The sequence below is a fragment of the Podarcis vaucheri genome (genome assembly GCF_965113315.1).
Source record: "Podarcis vaucheri genome assembly, chromosome: 11".
In the NCBI taxonomy this organism is placed as follows: domain Eukaryota; kingdom Metazoa; phylum Chordata; class Lepidosauria; order Squamata; family Lacertidae; genus Podarcis; species Podarcis vaucheri.
In genome coordinates this window covers 48,286,382-48,308,989 of record NC_138749.1, presented here as the reverse complement: position 1 = coordinate 48,308,989, position 22,608 = coordinate 48,286,382, and the positions used below count along the sequence as shown (strand labels likewise).

Below are 22,608 nucleotides of genomic sequence, written 5' to 3'. Positions count from 1 at the left end.
TTTGCCTGTAAATATTCAACAAACCATTTCCATGGATTTCGCCGGCTTCTCTCGTGCCCGTCAATGGTTTGCCCCACTTTGCCCAATGACCTAGCGAAACTTCTCCAGCTGCCAGCTGCTATTCTATTCTACCATGTTATCAATCAATAAATTTGTGTATGTTTATTCAAAACCTGCCAAGGAGTCCAGTTCATTTTGTTGTCTTTTTAAGTAATTTGTGAAAAGTTCCCATTCTTCTTTAAAGTCACAGTTGTCCTTTTCTCACAGTTTGTATGTCAATTTTGCCAGTTCTGCATAATGGCCTGTGATGCCATTTTGACCATGTCAGGCTCGCTTTCCCTACCCCTGACAGAAAGCTTCTGCAGAGCGTAGGGCGGCGTGTGTCTGTGTGCTGGTGTGTGTTCTGCAACAAGTTTAAACAACACTTCCTCTCTCCCCAAACACTGTTTTTTAAAAGTTTGGAAAGTAACTGGGCTCCCAGGCCAATTTCGAGTTTGGCCTTTAGACACCGTAGGAAGTCATACTACCTTTATTGCTAAGCCAGCAGGGGTTAGCTGCTCGCTGTTGCGCTCATTCAAGCAGTCTTCGCCCATCAGAGAGGTGAGATGCTGTAGGCATTCTGCATGCCCCTGTGATGCGGCAACATGCAAAAGGTTGTTGCCGTTTTCATCGTGGATCTTGTCCAGGTTGTCAGCTGCGAGGTGGGGCTGTGCAAAAGACGACATGGGAGAGTTAGTAATTTAATTCCATGTGAGCCCATTTTAGCAGCTACTAAGGTTTATGTGTCTGCAAATAAATAAAATACTGATTGAATGGCCTGTTGGCTACCTACCGTATTTTTCGCTCTATAACACGCACCTGACCATAACACGCACGTAGTTTTTAGAGGAGGAAAATCCATAGGCATGCCACCCGTAGGCATTCCCTCCATAACACGCACAGACATTTCCCCTTACTTTTTAGGAGGAAAAAAGTGAGTGTTATGGTGCAAAAAATACGGTAGTTGGCTTGTACAACTGCCCATTCTAGGAGACCTATATTTACCTTTTTTTTAGGTTGCTAGAAGGACCAGCACATCACATAGACCAGGGGTAAGCCAAGATGGTCCCTTCCAGATATTTTGAACTATAGCTCCCATCAACCTCAAACAGCACGGCCAATGGTTGGGTTATGGGAGCAACATATGGAGGTCATCAAGTTAGCAAACTCATTCCATCTGTCTGTCTGTCTGTCTGTCTATCTATCTATCTATCTATCTATCTATCTATGGTGTATATGTCTATATATATGTCTATATATGTCTATATATAGAGAGAGACTGAGTACAACCATTGGCAAAGGAAATGCACCAGTCTCAGTATTATTTCATTGATCACATTTAATTTACAGACAAAGATAAAGATACAGACTATGAGAGTCTCGTAAAAATAATCAACAGACAGATGTACGGACAAGTTTGAGGTGGCCCTGGAAAACGTGCTTTTTGCCCCATCCCTCTGCTCACTTGGGCTGCTCTATCCTTCTCCCTCCTTAAGTAGGGTGCAGGCTGAATTGCCTGCCTTATTTTACAGTACGGAGTGTCAGTTTTCTTTATGTAGTAAAATCACCACATGCCCACTTGACTATGTGATGGCATGGATTCACATGGCATTCCCGGGAAGTGCTGCCAGGCCGACAGCCGGCACACAGAGCCCTGCGCTGCTGCAAGTGTGTGCGCAAGGCTTTAAAAGAAGTCTAGTCTTGCATGTACTCACAGGAATGCAGAGCTTTCTGTGGCAGAATTTCGTGGGATGCTCAGGAGGGCAGCCTGGGAAGTGCCTGCCAGGCTAGAAGCCAGCATGAGACTTCTGTGCTGCTGCAACGATGAGTATGATGCAGGCAGAATTTTTATTACACAGCATTGAAAGAATAATAAAGACCCCTTATAGCCATGGGGCTGCTGGAGTGTTTGAGGGACCTCAGGGCTGCATGGGGCCCCAGACATGTGCCCATTAATTAGTGGTCTTAGTCTTAGTGGTACCACTGTCCACACAGCAAACAAACACACCCAAATACAGATGCTATTTGGGTCTCTTTATTTGTTGTGGATGGGGCCAAATAACCCATTAGGGATGCACTAATAATGCTAAATCATTGAGCACGTTTCTGACTTTGCATATCTTTCTGACTAAGATCTGTTGGAAGAGACTCTAAGAACTTCCATTGATGTATTCTTCTAACCTCCACCCTACTCTTGCTGTATGGATTTAAGAGTTCCTTGCTATATGGAAGCAACTCTTTCTGAGCCTTGGCTCCAGGGGTGATTAGAGGCTTTGTTTATGGAGTCTCTCTTTTGTGATAGGCAATATCAGAACTACTTGGATTTGCATAGAGTGCTGTTTCATTACAGCCCATTTTAAAAGTTTTCCAAGCATTACAGTCATTAACTGATACAAATAACTGCTGTAGTAATTGGCCATATACACATCCCAGCTGGGAGTCAAGAACCTGGCTGTGAACCACCATGATTATAAGAATTCTTAGCAAAATAATAACAAAACAGAAGTGGATCTACATAGATTCTGTACAGTATATTGATGTGATACATCATCTAATCCTACCCTCCTGTCTGTACCTAAAACTCCTAATTAAATTATGATAAATATAATATAGTCCTTTAAAAGGCACCCACAACCACAGTATGCTTCTGAAAAGGCACTAGTTAGGATTTATAGTGTTCTAAGCTTTCCTCCAATAGCGGAGTTATTCTGATAGATTCTTTGTGAGTTCCCTCAGCTCCTTCTAACTTTAATATGTGAGCACAATCAAAAGATTGGAAATAATGATTTAGAGCTTGAGACATGCTGTCTAATATCCTAAGTCAAGGAGTAGACATCTATAATGTTTCAAACAAAGGAAAGAAAATAATTGGAATGCCCCGGAGGATTAAGAAAAAAAACCCAACCCTAGAGTTTCCTTCCAGACTGGTGAAGCATTGGATTGAATTAATTGTATAATGTCACTCAGTTTTATGAAGGCAGATCTGTAATAGGCATGAACGAATATTGATCTGCTGCAGTACGACAGTTCCTATGTTCCTAAGGGAATGCCCATAAAACAATATAAGGTTACATTGTATTGTACTGCTCTTTGTGTACTAATCCGTCAGATAAAGGAAAATGCAAGCTAGTTCTACCACAGGATTGCTCTTCATATTTGACATTAGAAACAGACCCAAACATATTTTTTTATTTGCATGGCATCTTCTATATTACATTCCAGAACCAACATGTCTTTCAGCTTTTCACTTTACTACAATATGAAAACTTCAGCTCGTCTCAAGGAGCAAGAAATCTTATAAAGCATTAACTACGAGAATCCCACTGGGCCAAGCGTTGCACTAGACTGAAAATACCATGCCTGATAATTATTATAAGAAAAAAAAGCAAGAGATTACAGATAGCTGAAGAAACAAATTGAGAGGGAAAAGCAAAATAAACTGTGATGAGAATATTTGGATACATTACAATCTGAGTTTCTACTTAGTACTTTCATATAGAGAAAAGAAGGGACTGTTCTTATTTTTCCTTTAAGGGTTTAAAGGAAAAAAGCAAGGGTTTTTTGGTCTCACAATTGACTATTTTTATTATTATTGTGCAAGTGAATACTAGCTCCTTTTTTTTAAAGCTCTCTGTTTTTGTGTTTGCTGCTGCATTCATGATCTGTCTCTGTCCTGCTTTAGGAAAAAGCTGTAGGTAAAACATAAACAAAAGTAGGCACAAAGTAATGAATATGAATGCAGATAAGGCTTGCTTCCCCCCAACCTTGTTAGCTTACATCTAGTTGCTCTGGAAACGCCGTTTAATGATGTTTTATCACAAAGCTGTAACTAGCTAAAATCTCCATGTGGGTCAGAGGCCAATTGGGGCTTCTGTGTGAGCTCCTGTTCATGAAAGCTGTTGCAATAAGATGGGGTAAACACTCTTGAATATTAATCAGAACACACAACAGAAGCCTCTCTGTTACTATTATTGGCCTCTGAGTAGGAACAGAGTTAATCTACTAATAAATGAACAAGTGGAGCTCCGCCATTCCGAAAAGATTTAAAACAACAATGGAAGATGCAATGTATACACGCCCTGCTAAGTAGCTACATTAAAATCAACCATCCTTGAGTTTTTATAATCTTGAGTTTTTATTTTCCCATGCAACTTGTCTTCAACAAATGTCCTTTTTAGAAAATTTAAATGTGTGGTTTTCTCCAGGGAAAATCTCAACGGCAACTTTTCCCTCCTGCTTGTGTGCCTTATGAATGAATGATTGAATGATTAAAAAACTTACCAGTAGAGATATCTGCCCTTCTTTCACAATATTTAAGATGCTCTTGTTTTTCTTCATGTCCTCACTCCTTTCTTCTGGACCTCCGGGGCTGCTCCAGTTCATACTGAGGTTTAGTTCATCCTGCTTGCTTTCTGGTGCTGCTGCCTGCAGATGAAAAGTCTTTAACTGACAGTGGGGCACCGTCTTCTCCATTTTATCAGCCAACGTCCTGCTGAGGAAGCCCTTGGTCTGGGCTTCGGGTTCATGGACCGAACCACATTTAACTAGCGGCTGGGGGGACTCCAATTCTTCAGCTAAATGCTTCTGCTGATCAGGGACAATGGGCTGCCCTTTTCTCAGCTGGGAGCTTTTCACAGGGGACAGAACACAGAACTGTGTTGTCCCTGTCGGTGCTTTCTCTGTGTTCCCTGCTGGGCATGACTTGCCACTGAGACCATTCAGCGTTGAGTACACACTCAAAATCCGTTTCTCTGGAGCAGCCTTGGCAAAAGCAGCGAGCTGCTGGCTTGATTTAATGTAAGGCACATCCAAAATTTCATCCATGTCTAGGTCGTAGTGCTCCAACTCACCAAGCAGAACTCCGGGCTCAATGCATTTTGTTTTAAGGCTCTCTCCATTACCTGGAAGTTGATCACCGTTCTGAGGTGCAGGTGGAGAGTCACTGCCTTTCTGGCACTCCATCTTCTGGTTCTTTTGGTCATCACTTTCATTATTTTCTGAGCTCTCTGGTTGGTGCTTAAGGGGAGAAACCCTCTTCACCGGTCTGAATTTACTGTACATATCCGCAATGCCTGTTGGTTTTTGTGCATTTCCGAGGACCGTCGAAACTCCTGAACTCCAATTCGTGCTGGGAACTGAAAAAAGCACAAGAAACGCAACCTCAAATGAATTCGATTTCATCATCACCCGTGCATGCATTCTTCCTATCTTGTATACTTTGAAAAGAGGATACCTTGGAAACATAATTACCCATAATTAAAGTACTGTGAAAATACCGTGGGGGAAACTATACCTTGTGTTTTAATGACCACCTTGCACACCGCAAGGTTTCAGTTGCTAAAAATTAAGCGACAGAAATACAGAGCACTATTCATGGCAGGGGGGTGAAACGTGAAAAACCGTGGAAGCCACATTAAATTTAGATCGTGATTTTGGCTCATAGAGAATGATCAGAAAATATTCACAGCCTTGTATTCTAGTTTTGAACCTGAAGGTCAAATAGTGTTTTTTTCTGATTCTGAAACGAAGCTGCAGAGGCAGCTGAGGAGAAGGTTGTGAATGTGCTTTCCGCGGTGGTGGAGGGAAGGAAAGGGTGTTTAGCTCTTTCTCTCACAGTCCTCTTGATCAAAATCTCCCCCAGGCTACCTGCCTCACTGAAAGAGGGATACAGATATTGCTCTCCATGGGACAAATAGCAGAATGGGGCACAATCCTAAGCAGAAGGATGAAAGAAGATTAAGTGCCTCCTCCCTGCTGCTATGTCCACATTCACAACCAGGGCCGGATTTCGGTTTGATGAGGCCCAAACCTACTGAAGGTAATGGGGCCCTTTATACAGGGTGAGTCCATTACAAGAGACCCCATGGATACAGAGTCCACATGTTCCACGGGGCCTCTTTTAAAAGACTCACCCTGTATGTCCAGCTGTCCTTGGTCAACAACAAATTGTCACTGTTTTTTGTGTTGAAAATATGCTATATGGTAATTTATGGACCTTATAGGTATCTAAAGCCATTTACACATAACAAAATATGTATTTTATTGAAGTAATTGATATAGAAATGAGCAAACCAATGATATTTTAGAGAGCAGGCTAGCAGGCGGGGCCCATTACCTACATCAAAGGAGCCTACACAACACAAAACACTTGCTGTGTGTAGGTTTTATTTTTTTATCTTATATTTTGGAAATGTACACCCAGTTTTTTTTCCTTTTATAGCCCTAAGCTATAGCTTGTTTAGCTTATACAGTGGTACCTCGGGTTACATACACTTCAGGTTACATACGCTTCAGGTTACAGACTCTGCTAACCCAGAAATAGTACTTCGGGTTAAGAACTTTGCTTCAGGATGAGAACAGAAATTAACCCGAGGTACCACTGTACGTAAATCCGGCACTGTACACAACCCGCCAATGCCACTTTCCATTTTTAAAACAAAAGTCGGGAGATGTGGTCACAGATCTCCTGCAAAATGTATCATCTCTCCCTATCACACATTCTTCAGAATTCAAATGGATTCTTGCTATCGTATTAGCTGATTTTATCAAAGTTCACTTCATTTAGTAGGGAAGGCCTCACAAAACTGTCTGACAGTCACCTTTTAATGTGTAGGATTGGACTTCGTAAAAGTGTTTCTTCGCAGAGCTACACTTCAATTTATTGCGTGTACTAAATGCAATGCTTCAGTTGCATCTATCTTGCACTCAAGTTGAGCTTCTAAGAAACACTCTGTTTCAAGAAGCAGCTGTGCTAACATTGTTATCAAAACAGCAAAAAAGTACATTTTGAAAGGAACAGAATAAGGTTTGACTTATTACCTGGATATCTTCAGAAGCTTTTGGAATGGTATTATTCGGCTAATTATTTATTATTCCAACAACAACATGCAGCTTAAGATGTTCAATACAAAAATCCCATTGCCCAGATTTATTTATATATTGTATACGATCCTGAGTTCAAAGGGTGACAGTTTAATGCTGGTTTTATTTACATGTGAATCCCCCCCCCAAGTGATAGAGGGAAATGGAAACCACATGTTTCCCAGCTGTTTCATTCTAACAGGGACCAAGACTTTACACAGAAAGCAAATTTTGTCCTAGCCTCAAGGAAAATACTTTTTTTTTTTTGACAAAAGGGGTCTAGACAGCAACAAGGCATTAACGTTTTGTTAGTCATCACCTTCTTTGCACAGAGATGATTATTTGCCTTTTAAGGTTGAATGAGCTTTCTAGTGTAAATCCAAAATATATGGCGGATCTAAGCAAATAGCTTCTGGGCTGAGATAAAAAAACCCAGCATGTGAATGGCTCTGCCATAGCTAAAAAATATAAAGTTTTCAGAGAATCCACTTTCTCCCTGTGTTGTTTTCCTGGAGGTCAAAATGGTAACGTGGAGAAGAATCGTAATATTTTCAGTATTGACTTAGCTATCAATTTGAAGCTTTGGCTCTATGAGTTAGGTTCAGACTTAATATATAAAATTGATCTGTTCAGACAAAAGAAACTCAAGCATTTAGGGTTGGAAAATTAATGCATTTGGGTTATCTATCCTCCTCCTTTATTTGGATTTCATTTCTTAGCCTATACTAAGGATGAGGGGCTACAATATATCCAGGAGCATTGCTAAGTACTTAAAAGATTAGGGGCACAGGCCCATAGACACAAACTTGCACATGCTATGAGAGAGAGAGAGAGAGAGAGAGAGAGAGAGAGAGAGAGATGAAAATCTCAAACTTAAATGTGACAGATAATATTATTAGGATGCTAGGTAGTTTTAATTCTGAGATCACTTGGCCCCTAACCAAAATTTTTATCTTAGGCATAGCTCCCCAGCTTACTACATTCTTGGTTTCAATTCTCCTTTCCCAAGTCTTCTTCCCAAAATATACTGAACACAAAGTATCAGCGCACACAGACAAAACTCAACAACCTCAGGCACCTTTTCATCTGGGTACAGTGATACCTCTGGATATGAACGGGATCCGTTCCGGAGCCCAGTTCTCATCCTGAAGTAAACGCAACCTGCTCTGTGGGTCATGATTCGCCGCTTCTGCACATGTGTGTAACGTCATTTTGACTGTCTGCGCATGTGCGAGCGGCAAAACACATTCCGTTACTTCTGGGTCGCTGCAGAGCACAACCCGAAAGTGTTCAACCTGAAGCAACATCAACCCGAGGTATGACTGTATATAGATTCTTCCAGGTGTTTCCTCTTATTTAAGCAATAAAGGTATAAAGGGGATAGGGAGACCAAGCTGCCTTGCCTGCCGCAATATCTCCATCATCCCTGTTCTATGATTTATTCATATTAGAACTAAGCTGAAACTGTGGTGTGATTTCAACAGCATTCCAGTCTGGCAATTTTTGAGGCGTCCTTCAAAGAGAAAAAAAGGCAAAACGCTATTAAGAAAGCATTTTCAGAGATGCTAGTGCATAATGAAATCTGACTGGGTACATAGTGCTGTGCTGCTAATCATGGTCGCTACATGAGCCCTGATTAATTCCAATCATTCCTGAAAGGGAAAGAAGCCTGAAACTGTTTGGTGGCAGTGAAATGGCAGAGAAAATTCAGCAGATACACCAGTAAATAAACCACAGAGCCTAACTTCAAAACAACAACAAGATAAGAGAATCATCAAATTGTGGAGCTGAAAGGGCTATGAAGATCATCTGGTTCAACTCCCTGCAATGCAAGAATCTTTTGCCCAACATAGGGCTCAAACCCATGACCTTGAGGGAGTGTCTCCACCCCCATCGTTCAGCCTAGATACTGAGGTCCACTTCCGAGGGACTTCTGGCAGTTCCCTCACTGCAAGAAGTGAGGTTACAGGGAACCAGGCAAAGTGCCTTCTCGGTGGTGGTGCCAACCCTGTGGAAGGCCCTCCCATCAGATGTCAAATAAATAAACAACTATCTGACTTTCAGAAGACAACTGAAGGCAGCCCTGTTTAGGGAAGGTTTTTAAGTTTGATGTTTTACAGTGTTTTTAATATTCTGTTGGGAGCTGCCCAGAGTGGCTGGGGAAACCTTGCCAGATGGGTGGGGTATAAATAACATTCGGCTCCCAACCGAATGTTAAAAACACAATACAGCATTAAACATTAAAAACTTCCCTGAACAGGGCTGCCTTCGGATGTCTTTTAAAAGTAAGTTAGTTGCTTATTTCCTTGACATCTGATGGGAGGGCGTTCCACAGGGCGGGCGCCACTACCAAGAAGGCCCTCTGCTTGGTTCCCTGTAACCTCACTTCTCACAATGAGGGAACTGCCAGAAGGCCCTCGGTGCTGGGGGTGGAGACGCTCCTTCAGGCTTGGATTAAAATCCACCCATGTTCTTTTTCTCTCTCTCCTCTCCAATGCCTGGTGTGCTGTATGGAAGCATGACAGGACCCAAGAGCTCAGCAGTGTTTGGGAAAGTGTAGCTTTTTCAAGGGCCACTGCCATGTGACATGGTCTACTGTGAACTTGTATCCTCTAGGACTGCTGATATACAGTGCACCAAGTGTCTGGGAGGAGAAAGAGAGACCCTTCTCTTTCCTTTCCCTGCAGCCTATTGCTGCTACCAGAGTGGAACCTCCAGACACGCCAGCCTGGCAAGAGAAAGGAAGGAAGGAAAGGAATTTGAAGATCTAGCCTGGGCAGTGAAGATGGTTTGGGGACTTTTGATGGGGGTAGGGGAGCAGGCTAGGCTGAATGTGAATTGACTCAGAAACTAAACGAGCTATTTCCAGAAAATTTTAGAAGTGGCTTGCGTTGCTTCTAAGTCAATCCAATGAACATGACAGGTGTCTCAAATCGGATCTAATCTGTACCCCTTAGACACAACCCAGTGTGTTCTTGCCTATCCTTAAATACCTTTTAGAAAAGACTATGCACAGGATTTCAATCATAAATGTATGTCTCTACAGTGGTACCTCAGGTTAAGTACTTAATTCGTTCCGGAGGTCTGTTCTTAACCTGAAACTGTTCTTAACCTGAAGCACTACTTTAGCCAATGGGGCCTCCCGCTGCTGCTGCGCCGCCGGAGCCCGATTTCTGTTCTTATCCTGAAGCAAAGTTCTTAACCTGAAGCACTATTTCTGGGTTAGCAGAGTGTGTAACCTGAAGCGTATGTAACCTGAAACGTATGTAACCCGAGGTACCACTGTACTGAGTATAATTTTTAATATAATTTTGAGCCGTTTTTACATAATTTCTTTTTCTTCTTCTGAATCGGTTTAACTCTTTCATTTACTCAGGAATCCTGACTAGCATATGGAAAGTTGTAGAAGGGGGGAGGGGCTGTTTCCACTTTGCAGCGGCACCTTGCCTATTTCCTTGCCTTAGGAGATGCAAAAGCAATGCTTTCCTCACCATTGCTGGAAGTAAAGTATTGGGAGTGAGGGCTCAAGGCAGAAGTGAGAAGAGAGAAAGATACTGTTTTCACGTTGTTCTCACATGTGACTCAGTAAGGAGGTGTGGCAATTTAGCCATTAATGGTTGTGGCAGAGAAATTCTACACCTACGCTACAAAGCAATGGCAATTTTCTCCTTTGTGAAACACAATACATAAATAAAATACTTGCCAACGCCTGGGTCTTCAAATGTTCCTAACCCCCCCCCCCGAGGCCCCAGGTTTCTACAATTGGCATTTTAGTTTCAAATATATTAATGAAATTACCATTTGATGTAAGCACAATGAAATTTTCAGAGGGCAATGCCCTCTCACCAGTATACTTTTGCTCCGTGCTGAAGACAGAAACAAAAGAGCCTTAATCCGATTTACAAAGTGAAAAACAACACGGAATGCACTTTTTTTTTTGTCAGTAGGGGAGAAAAGGTCTCCAGCTGGTTCTCATCTGTGTGCCATGGCTCTTCATTTAGTTTACACTATTAAACGCAAAAACTTTGCTTTCATCTTAACTGTTACAGTATGCCTGAGAGTAGATTCTATCTCGTAGCATCCTTGATAGAGTTTCAGAATTTGGCAAAACATCATGCCTCAAACTGGTCATGACCATATGGGTAGTAAATGTATCCAACATTTTTTCATTGGCGCCTACATCATTATGTCTTGTCACTAATGGTTTCTCGGTTTTTTTTCAGTAAATTGTTGCATATACTGTGGTTTGGAGCTGCTGAGGTTAAACCCTGCGTTTATCTGTGTGCCGCCAAATCCTTTTATGGAACTTTTGTTGTTATTGCTGCTGCTGCTAATAACCTAACATCTTAAGAGAGAAGAAATTCAGAGGAAAAGCAACAGGGGAGAAAGAAACTCATTGGTACCAGACAGCTATCACACAAATACCAAAGTTTAGAAGAAGAAGAAGACAGTCTGTCACAGTCTTTACTTGAACAAAAATCCCCCTATAAAAATGACGATTGCAGAAATGAGCAGCATACCTGTTCTGTCTTCATTTTGTGAGTCACACTTCCTACGTAATTCTGGGATAGTCTTGAGGGAAGTTACTGAATACTGAAAAACAAAAAAATCACATTTGCTCAGTAATTTTCTTACGAAATCTAACCACAAGTGGATGCCTCATTTTAATGATGTTGTGTATTACCCAGTGCTCTGCTGGAGGCTTAGAACAAAGGTGGTACCCCCCCCATTTCAGCGCAACATAAAAGTGCCACTTAAGGACACTTGCACTCTGCTGCCAGAGGAAGATAGCGAACAAAGGATTTTTTAGAACAATCTGACCCACAAAGCCCAGCAGATCAGTCATCTAGTTTCCCTATCATGGAAGCAAAGCCTCCCTAGCTGTGGTATGTCACAGAAACATAGAACCATAGAATTTAAATAATAATAATAATAATAATAATAATAATAATAAATTTTATACCCCGCCCTCCCCGGCCAGAGCCGGGCTCTGGGCGGCTAACACCAATAAAATTACAATAAAACACAACAGGGGAAAACAAACCAACACACAAACAAACCCAGTTTATTAAAATACGGGTTAAAATACAATTTAAAATGCAGCCTCATTTTAATAGCAGCCCATAGATCAAAACCATAAGGGAAGGGAAACATAAGGGTCAGACTGAGTCCAAACCAAAGGCCAGGTGGAACAGCTCTGTCTTGCAGGCCCTGCGGAAAGATGTCAAGTCCTGCAGGGCCCTAGTCTCTTGTGGCAGAGTGTTTCACCAAGTTGGGGCCAGCACTGAAAAGGCCCTGGCCCTAGTTGAGACCAATCTAACCTCCTTGAGGTTTGGGATCTCCAAAGTGTTGTCATCTGTGGACCTTAAGGTCCTCTGTGGAATGAATTAAGTACTTAACCCGAGTACCACTGTGTGTGTGTGTGTATAGTTTGCCTAACATATGCTTAGACTCAAATTTCTATCTATATGTAATTCTCTGAAATGTTAGGATCCTACAGAAATTATTTCTTATATAGTAAATGTATACAGGGGAGAAACCAGTTTCTCAAAGAGTATTATCATAGCAAACATACATTTGCTGCAAGGGGGCACACCTGATGTTAATAAGCAAGCTATTCATTGGATTCCCTCTTAAAGCAATGTCAAATGTCTGAGTAAGCAGCAATAATTTCTTCATAAACTTGTGGAATGCCTTCATTCACCCATATGATCCAACACTGTAAAAATAATTTTCCCACAAACAAAATTCTGTAGGTAATTTAATATTGATCCCCGTGGTCCCTTTCAAAACTGAATGCTACACATCACAAAAATGTTAATTCATGCCAACACTGTTCTCGGTGCCAAAGGTACTCATTATACCTTTGACAATAAATACCTTTCTGCACATTAGTAACAGCAGTCTGCAAAGCCAAAAGACATAGGTAGGAAAGAAAAAAACATTATAATATTTTTGAGATTATATGGTGATATAATGTTCTTAAATTTAGGGATATATTTAGACATGGCAGAGAAAACTGAATTACTTGGAAAACTCCAGTAGCTTCCCACATAATAGCCGAACTGTTCTATGAGTGGCTTTGCTGTTGGAACTGATAATTTGCCAATTATATGTCAAAATCAAATGATTCAGTCAGTCTCAGGTGACCAGTTACAGAAATAACTTACTTGGCCAATTCAAAAGAAGCTGAATTAGCCTGTCACTCCACAGATTTTACCTAGCACACCCATATTTCATTAGCTTTCTTTCCTTTTTTTGTTCTTGGGTTCTGTTGACCTGACTCTGACTGAGCCTACTGCTAAGTCTATGGGACTTTTATCATAGAATCATAGAATCATAGAATCATAGAGTTGGAAGAGACCACAAGGGCCATCGAGTCCAACCCCCTGCCAAGCAGGAAACACCATCAGAGCACTCCTGACATATGGTTGTCAAGCATATTTTAGCTCTAAGAATCTGAGAACACAGTCCATTTACTAGATGTTTTATATCCGTAGTGAAGCAGCGGCATAGCCACTGATCAGGAATGATGGGAGTTGTAGTTTAGCAGCAACTGAAGGGGCACAAGTTCCCCATTCCTGGTGTTTAGGACTGCAAGCCTGGGCAACCTTTCTTAGGGTCTTCAGTCCCTAAGCTGGGGTGAATCATTGGCTATGCCATACCAAGAGAGGCAATGGCCAGATTAAAAAAACAAAAACAAAGTGGGGCAAGTCCACTTTTTGAGGATAAAATCCTAGTTCTCTTTCCTAAGAAGGTTGGGAAATAGTCTTTGGCCTGACACCCAGCCTGTAGAACACTTCATAAAAATCCTTATTTTATGGATCACCCAACATCCAAAAGTTAAATGGGTGGCTTACTGTAAAATGCTAACCATAAAACGTTACACAACAGAAGCTAGCAACCGAGGATGAGTTCAAAACACCAATGTTTACAACAGTACCAGAAATTTCACAAACCTTAAAACTAAAGAAATAAAAATGTCGTCACATGTTCGTACACATATTGAGCAATGTATTTTTGTATTTCAGCAGTGAAAAGGTACCAGGAGAAAGAGAAGCATCAAGTCTCCAAGGAAAATGCTAACTTCTTGAAGCCAGGTGGTATAGGTTGAACTGTTACACAATTGGCAAATCAATTACAAGCAGGCTTTTTATACCCCATTGACATGTGTTTTGTTAGTCCAGTGTTTTTCTCTATATATTATTTCCCCTCTCTCTTGGAATGGCAAACCATTCCATTTTTAACAGCATTAAAATATATTCACTTCCCTACGAAAAATCTATTAAACATGCTATAAATTTGATTGTGCTTTTAATGGTGTGTGTTTGATTGCACTAGCAGATTTCCTCCTGCTCAGCTCCTGTCCCAAAACAAAATATGAACGCTTGAAATTTCTGCCTTTTCTATCAATACGATGAACAGGATTTTCAGCTGAGAAAAACTGTTAAAGCGCCAAGAGAGAACATTACTCACTTCTTTCCCAGGCTACTAACAGGGAACACTTCTTTCCTTGGCTCCTGTCTTTGTTCCATGGAGAGTGGCTACAGATCAGTCTTGCCATTGAGTTTTAAATATTACTTTTTCTGTACCTGCTTCATCTTATTATTGAGACACACTCTAGCCAACATGGGACCTTCCCAGATGTTGATAGACAACAGCTCCCATCAGCTCCAACCAAGCTAAGCCAATTGTCAGGGATGATGACAGCTTTTAATGAGGGAAGCTTTGAATGTTTAATATACTATTGTATTTTAATATTCTGTTGGAAGTGGCCCAGAGTGGCTGGGGAAACCCAGCCAGGGGGGAGGTATAAATAATAATAATAATAATAATAATAATAATAATAATAATAATTATCCAATGGTGACTAATTCTGATGAATACATTCTACCTTTGCAGTGGGTGATGGTATGCTTCTGGAAATGGCAGGAAGGGAAAGTGCTATTGTGTTCAGGTCCCGCTTTTGGTTTCTCTGCAGGCATCTGGTTTGCCTCTGTGAGACAGGATACTGGACTAGGTGGGGTACTGGCTTAAACCAGCAGGCAGTGGCGTAGCGTGGGGGGTGCAGGGGGGGCCGGCCGCACCGGGCGCAACATCTGGGGGTTAGGGGGCGCAAATCCACGGGTTAGGGGGCGCAAATTACTTGCCTTGCCCCGGGTGCTGACAACCCACGCTACGCCACTGCCAGCAGGCTCCTCTTACCTTCTTATAAAAACACCTATAAGGGCCCACATTGGCTATGTCTGCACTACAATGTTATTTAACTGAACATTTGGGTGAAGCTTGGTATCTCATCATCAAAGGAAGAAACAGCAGGTCTAGTATAGACAATGTCTAGGCACAACAGACATTGAATAATGTTTTACACAAGGTAGACCTATTCAGTTGAATGGAGTTAACTTAAGGTAAAGGTAAAGGGACCCCTGACCTTTAGGTCCAGTCATGGCCGACTCTGGGGTTGCGGCGCTCATCTCACTTTACAGGCCAAGGGAGCCGGCGTACAGCTTCTGGGTCATGTGGCCAGCATGACTAAGCCGCTTCTGGCGAACCAGAGCAGCGCATGGAAACGCTGTTTACCTTCCCGCTGGAGCAGTACCTATTTATCTACTTGCACTTTGATGTGCTTTCAAACTGCTAGGTTGGCAGGAGCAGGGACCGAGCAACGGGAACTCACCCTGTTGCGAGGATTCGAACCACCAACCTTCTGATCAGCAAGTCCTAGGCTCTGTGTTCAACCCACAGCGCCACCCGCGTCCCCGGACCTAATTTAGTCATGCTCATTAATTTCAGTTGGTTTACTCTGAGCTAAACTTTTTAGGTTATTATTTCAGTTGTTCAGCTACTGTTTATTACTATTTCCAATAGTGCACTAGATGTTGAAATAAACATTTGACAGACTCTAACCAAAGGTAAGTGCTTTAAAATTAATGAATTTCAATGCTGCCCAGAACCCACGGAAATCAAGCTTGTATCCTTACAATTCAACAGTATGCAACTTTAAGAAGATAGGTTAGCCGCAGTAAGGTAGCACATGGCAAATTAGCAAAAACCAGATGAGAATTTTTTTTGGAAGTAATTGGAATGTTTTTGGAGGGGGTCGTGATTGAATGTTGCTGTCGGTTTCAGCTCTGCTGTTATTTCCCTGCAAAACTGTGAATTTGCAACTTCTGAACAAAACATGAATAAACGTGACAGAACATATCTATACCCCAGAATGAAGTTCACTCAGTGGGACCAGAATGCAAATGGTATAGATTTTATTTACAGAACTCAATGATGACACATTAGAGAGAGTGTGATGTTTTATCAAAAGTAACAGACACTGTTCTTTAATCTAGCAGGCTGGTAGCAGCCTGAAGTTTATTATTGAGACGTGTATTTTCATTACAAGCTAATCTTGCCTGTGATAGTGGAAGCTGAAAATTAAGAATAATACTGTTCTTATGTCTTAAGCATATTAAAAAAAAATCAGAAAGCATTTCACAGCATTCATTATTAACCCATTTCTGAAACTGACACTAAAGGTAATTATTGAGGCACAATGGGAAAGTCAGGAAGAGGTTACACCTTCTTTGTTTTATGCTGCTATAAAACTGAGCCTAGAAATATGCTCTGGGACATGTCCCTATACCCCACAGTGATAAAAAGCACAGTTACCTCAAATAAATTATTCTTTTAAGACTAGATCACAGTCTAATGAATTTGCAATCTTAGCCTGCCTTCATTAATAATCTACATAGAGATAGTCAAAGTTTAAAATACAATTTAGGAGAAAATGGCTTCTGAATAAAGCAGCTAAAACTTTAAAAAATGAACAATATCCCTATAAAGGCCAGAATAAAGCATAAATTCAGCAATCATATGTCTAATTCCCTCGCTAATTAGGCATTTAACACATATTTGGTTTGGAGCTTTTATTGGTATTCATAAAATAGAATAACCTATAGTCAAGATCTCTTTGGGGACATTGGAATAAGTTGCATCATTAGTTTCGGTAAGAACTGCAAAGTATGCACCATAGAATGATAGCATTTTAATAATGGCATCACAATTGATTACTGTATTCAGATCCTCCAGGCATATTGCTGGCTTAAATAGATCCTTAACGTCCCTTAGAGATTGGTATAATACACTCTCAGAACTGTTAACCTTTGTAGATTCTAGGAAGTAGTGTGAAACAGGGGGTATAAAATAGGAAAATGTAACAGCAGCAGAAATATATGGAAGTGTTGTTTATTCAGAGTGAAGTTCAATTTTATCCCCTAGGCTTTCCATATTTGGAAATTATAGTAATAGCAATATAAACACTACAAGGCTTAGGCTGCAATCCTAACCTGCTTTGCCCGGGAGTCAGCCCCGTTGTGAGTAGACATTGCTAGGCTCACACTATAAGTTATGAAACTGATCCATCCCTGGGCCTCCAAGTGTCTCAATTTTCCAGAAACATCTCCCCTTTATAGAAGCCGTCCCAGTTTCTGACTTGATCCCGCAATGTCCTTCCTTAGGATGTCCCTATTTTCATCAGAGAAATGTTGGAGGGTATGGAGTTATCTGACCCCCGAGCCATCTGAAGGCAGCCCTCTATAAGGAAGTTTTTTTAAAATGTTTTTAAATGTTTTATATATGTTGGAAGCCACCCAGAGTGGCAACCCAGTCAGATGGGTAGGGTATAAATAGTAAAGTTCTTCTTCTTCTTCTTCTGGAATAGGACATCCCTATTTTCATCAGAGAAATGTTGCATACTTTAAGCAGATTCACAACCAGGGCATCATATGTCATCCATACCCTGTGCTTAATGCAAAGTTATTCTTGGAATGGGTGGCAACCCTGCTTTTGGAGTGTCTTTGGATTCTTGCACATTTGAATCCGTGTACTGCTGATGACTTTTCAAGACTAGCCTGGGCCCAAGTGGATATATTGCAACTGGATTTACCCAGGTATTACAGAAGAGCACACTCAGGCCTTAAATGTGAAGTAGGTATTTAAGGCTTCAACGTGTGTGTGTTTCTATCAACCCATCAGTACCGCAACTGAATCTCCTGTTGCATTAATTGAACTTAACCCTAAAAACAGAATATTGGCATGTCGTGTAGCATGGCTTTGGTGATATAAGTTGTCCACAATCTGTCATGAAGACTTACACAATACTGCATGCTTCTGGAACCTCATATCGCCAGTCATTGTAGCTCCTTCAGTAGATACCATGGTATCAAGAGGATACCTCCCCTAGTCAACAATCTTCATTTACACTAACTGCGCCAAGGGTTCTAAGTCCCACACAGAACACATTGGAGCAATCCCGTCTTGAGGTAACCATTGCCAGGACCACAATGATCAAGCTCTCTTGGTACAGGAATGGTTGTAGCTGTCTCAATGGCTTCATATAGATGCAAACTAGCATTAAGGACAAAATAGTGCCCTAAGACACTCCATAATATTAAAAAAATCCTGTCACACCTTACTTTTAATTTTTTCAGGCTTTCCACTCATTTGGTGAAACTGATGGAACATTTAAGCCGAAAACCAAAACGACAGAAAAACTGCCTTTCAAAAAAGAAAAGCCTGGTAACTTACAGATATATCATCACTAAAATCTATTTCATCCAAATCAAGGTATTCAGGTGCTTCCATCATTCTGCTATGCACATCTTCATTGGCTTCGTTGGATAATAAAAGTCCTATTTAAAAGAGAAAAAAGAAAGACAAAAATTAACACTGTACACTTACTAAGGGGTTGTATTCAACATAGCACTAAGTCCTGTTAGTGCAATAATTACTGCAAGTGTAATGGGACTTTCCTGTTCCCTCCTTCCGCTGAGCAGCCCCTAAATGTGTTTTGGGGTTGCCCTAATCCTATGAAATAGAATTGCAGAGGATGAAGGTGCACACAGATGGAGGAGAGAGAGAAGTCCCATTGTACTAGAGGTAATATTGCCCTAGATTTCTATTCCTTCCTTCATCAAGGGAGATTTCAGAGTCGGTAGAAACAAATTATAATACAACAAAAGCAAAAAAAAAGCACAATTCAATTGAAACGGGGGGTGGGAAGAGAGATCTCACAACATCTGTCTGTCCCAGGACAGGCCTAATAAAATCATGTGTGAGGGATATCTTCAGCTTCTACCAGAAGATGGAAAGTATGGACACCAGCCAAACTTCAAGTGAGAGGGGGTTCCTAAACTGCCAACAAAGTCGTCTGGTGGGTCTTGGCTCCTCTGAGCTCATTCAAAGATGGTAAATGGGTGCTAAATAGGTAGCCAGGGCAGTTCTTTAAAGACTGTTGTGATTTTGTTTCATGCAGAAAGGCCCCTCAAAACTTTGGCTGCTGCACTTTGCACTAGTTGCAGTCTTTTTGCGGGAGTGCAACCACATACAAAACATGTCACCTTCATATTTTCTGGTCCCAGGAACCACAAAGTCACAGCAACTCCAACTTGTCAGTTTGGTTTATTGAAGCTCATCCAGCCCATTACCATCCCCAGATACTGATCAAGCATCTGCACAGCTTCATCTGATGCAGGTAACACTGAGAAATATAACCAGATGCCATCTGCCTATTGAAGAATGTCTGGATTTGCCTCAGTTCTATTCAGGATCAGTTAGGTTTTCGAGGATTCTTGATGCACACTCTTGGCTTACAGATAATACATTAAAAAACCTCTTTCTAAGCTTCAAGTGTAAGCATTCAACTCAGGGAATTTCCTGAAGCTTGGTCATACAAACTCAAGAGACTGCAAAGCAATATTTTTCTCAAGGCCTAAAAATGTCCTAAACTGTCCCCTGCAGCCCAGCTTCGTAGCAGGACAATTAACCAGAGTGTTAAATATTTAGGGGCTTTTGAACAGAGATCTGTCTGGATTAGGATCCAGGGTTTGGACAAAAAATAGGCTGCTTGGCCAGATGGTTTGCAAAGGTTTGCATCTGTAACAATTTTACTAAAAGTAATGGTTTGACACAAAAGAACTTTTTGTGTATGTCTCCACAACATGGCCAAGTCAGTTTGAATGCTGCACATGCACGTAAATGGTCTTGTTTTACATTTGAAGTCAGAGAAAAACATCTGGAGAAAATGCTACATGGGAGTGTTATAAAGTTAACAAATACACACCGTGCACCAGTCGCAAACTTTGGCAACGTAAGTGTGAGACTTAACCTCCCCTCGCCCCAAAGTACACAGGGACAAGACTTTTTATTAAAAATGGCATTCAAGCTAAGGGAGCTGGGCATGTTTAGCCTGGAGAAGAGGAGGTTAAGGGGTGATATGATAGCTATGTTCAAATATATAAAAGGATGTCATATAGAGGAGGGAGAAAGGTTGTTTTCTGCTGCTCCAGAGAAGCGGACACGGAGCAATGGATCCAAACTACAAGAAAGAAGATTCCACCTAAACATTAGGAAGAACTTTCTGACAGTAAGAGCTGTTCGACAGTGGAATTTGCTGCCAAGGAGTGTGGTGGAGTCTCCTTCTTTGGAGGTCTTTAAGCAGAGGCTTGACAATCGTATGTCAGGAGTGCTCTGATGGTGTTTCCTACTTGGCAGGGGGTTGGACTCAATGGCCCTTGTGGTCTATTCCAACTCTATGATTCTATGATTCTAAGCCTCATGGTTCTTGCTTACAAGAGCCTTGCATATGGCTTGGTGATTTATTTTCCAAAGTGTCCTCCATGCTTCATTAAGGAAGACATGTAGCGGACACTATTCTTTGGAAGTCTTCAGTGAAGCGGTCCTTGCACAATTCTGCTTTTCAGAAGTTCCAATGGTGGCAGCACATTAGGCACCCTCAAAGCTGATTTCTTCCGTGAAGAAGCATATCACTCAGGTGTGCCCAGTTGATTGGTCATCTTCTCTGTTTTTAAATGGCCATTCCAGGGCTCTTTTCCAGCTTAGAAAGGGGACGGGACTAAAATCACAACTCTTATAAACCTCACTTCTGCACTTTAAGCACGGATTTTAATCAAGAGTGAAAGTGGTGTTTCGGGACTACATGACCTTTCCTTCCATTTCCATTTTCCTTGCTTTTTCAGTGTTGTGGCAACCCTATTTGAACTCAAAAGGTACATTCTGAAATACTTGCTCGTAAGCTTTGACTCAGGCTGTACCAATTAAAGTATAATTGGGTCAGTAAGGTTAGCTAGGAAAGCAACTTTTAAGAGCCTACCTAAAACTGAATTGGCCAAAAAGTCTAATGAAGACATGAAAGGTGATGGCACAGAATAAGAACCACTGTTGCTGTTCAGGCACAACAGTAAATTATTATTTACTATTAAGTGTATGAGTCTTCGGCTTGTGGGCTCCCCGCTTTCCTCTGCTCCTCTCACATGGCTGTGAGATTACTGAAAGCTTTGGTTCTATTTTGAACTAACCATGGCTACTCATTATATCCAAACCCAAACTGAGTTTGACCTTGACTATCTTTAAACCATGGTTTATGATCTTGGATTGTTTCCCTAAACCAGAGTGTCCAGGCTTGGCTGTAACAAGTAAGGTACAGGTAAAGGGACCCCTGACCATTAGGTCCAGTTGTGGCCGACTCTGGGGTTGCAGCGCTCATCTCGCTTTATTGGCCAAGGGAGCCGGCGTACAGCTTCCGGGTCATGTGGCCAGCTTGACTAAGCCGCTTCTGGCGAACCAGAGCCGCACATGGAAATGCCGTTTACCTTCCCGCTGGAGCGGTACCTATTTATCTGCTTGCACTTTGACGTGCTTTTGAACTGCTAGGTTGGCAGGAGCAAGGACCAAGCAACGGGAGCTCACCCCGTTGCGGGGATTCAAACCGCCGGCCTTCTGATCGGCAAGTCCTAGGCTCTGTGGTTTGACTCACAGCGCCACCCACATCCCTTGTAACAAGTAACCCTGGTTAATTGAAAATGGAAGTGAAAACTTTCTTCTTCCTCATGCACCAGATGAGAAGGGAAGAGAAGCACCCAGGCCTTGAGGCTTGCGCAAGCAACACTAAAATGTTGTTAAGCAGCCATGGGGATTTGGGCATATGCGCACAAACTTCTTATCACATACTACAGGTTTGCTGATTCACAACATACACAGAATTAAGAGCATGAGAAAAGCCGGTTGGATCAGGCCAATGCGCCATCTATTCCAGCATCCCATTCTCACAGTGGCCGACCAGATCTCTGTGGGAAAACTGCCCGCAGGAATTCAAGCCAGCTGCTCCACAACATGCACAGGATTTCCACCCACCAACCGGGTGAACTGACTCTCATTTTCAAAGGACTAAATTTACATCAACAATGTGAATGAAATTTACTATTAATCTAAAAGACATGGCTAAGAAGAAAGCTTGTTGGGACAAGTATAATCAGCCTTAAGGGTGTTTTTTTTTGTCCTGCAATTGTGTATCCTTTGCAGTTACAAGGCAACAGGAAGTATGTTCAAGGAACTAAACAATCACATCTAACAATGGTAAAGGAACAGCTATGAGTCTCTGTAACCTTTGTGCGTGTGTTTAATCACAATGAAAGGGAAATGAGTGGAGATGTGGCCAATTTAAAGGTCTGAGGGTCAGGATATGCAGATGAGGAGTTGACAGTAAAATGGGTTATGGTTAAACTACAGTGGTACCTTGCTTCAGGCTACATACGCTTCAGGTTACAGACTCCGCTAACCCAGAAATCGTGCTTCAGGTTAAGAACTTTGCTTCAGGTAGAGAACAGAAATCGTGCTCTGGCGGCGCAGCGGCAGTAGGAG

General features: G+C 41.6%; 1 protein-coding gene across 5 annotated transcripts in view; it reads right to left on the bottom strand.

Moving 5' to 3' along the window:
* The window catches only part of SNCAIP (synuclein alpha interacting protein), a 123,620-nt gene that overhangs the window by 31,353 nt on the left and 69,659 nt on the right, over positions 1 to 22,608 (bottom strand). For 4 of the 5 annotated variants that reach the window (XM_082191560.1, XM_082191563.1, XM_082191561.1 and 1 more), the window contains exons 3-6: positions 18,478 to 18,581; positions 11,421 to 11,493; positions 4,321 to 5,174; positions 528 to 707 (exon numbers count right to left, since the gene is read on the bottom strand). In XM_082191560.1, coding sequence (XP_082047686.1) covers positions 528 to 707; positions 4,321 to 5,174; positions 11,421 to 11,493; positions 18,478 to 18,537 — 1,167 coding nt within the window. In that variant the 5' untranslated portion in view covers positions 18,538 to 18,581. Of the gene's footprint in view, positions 1 to 527; positions 708 to 4,320; positions 5,175 to 7,670; positions 7,714 to 11,420; positions 11,494 to 18,477; positions 18,582 to 22,608 lie in introns of those variants that run through there. The other variant, XM_082191564.1, reaches the window with a different exon arrangement.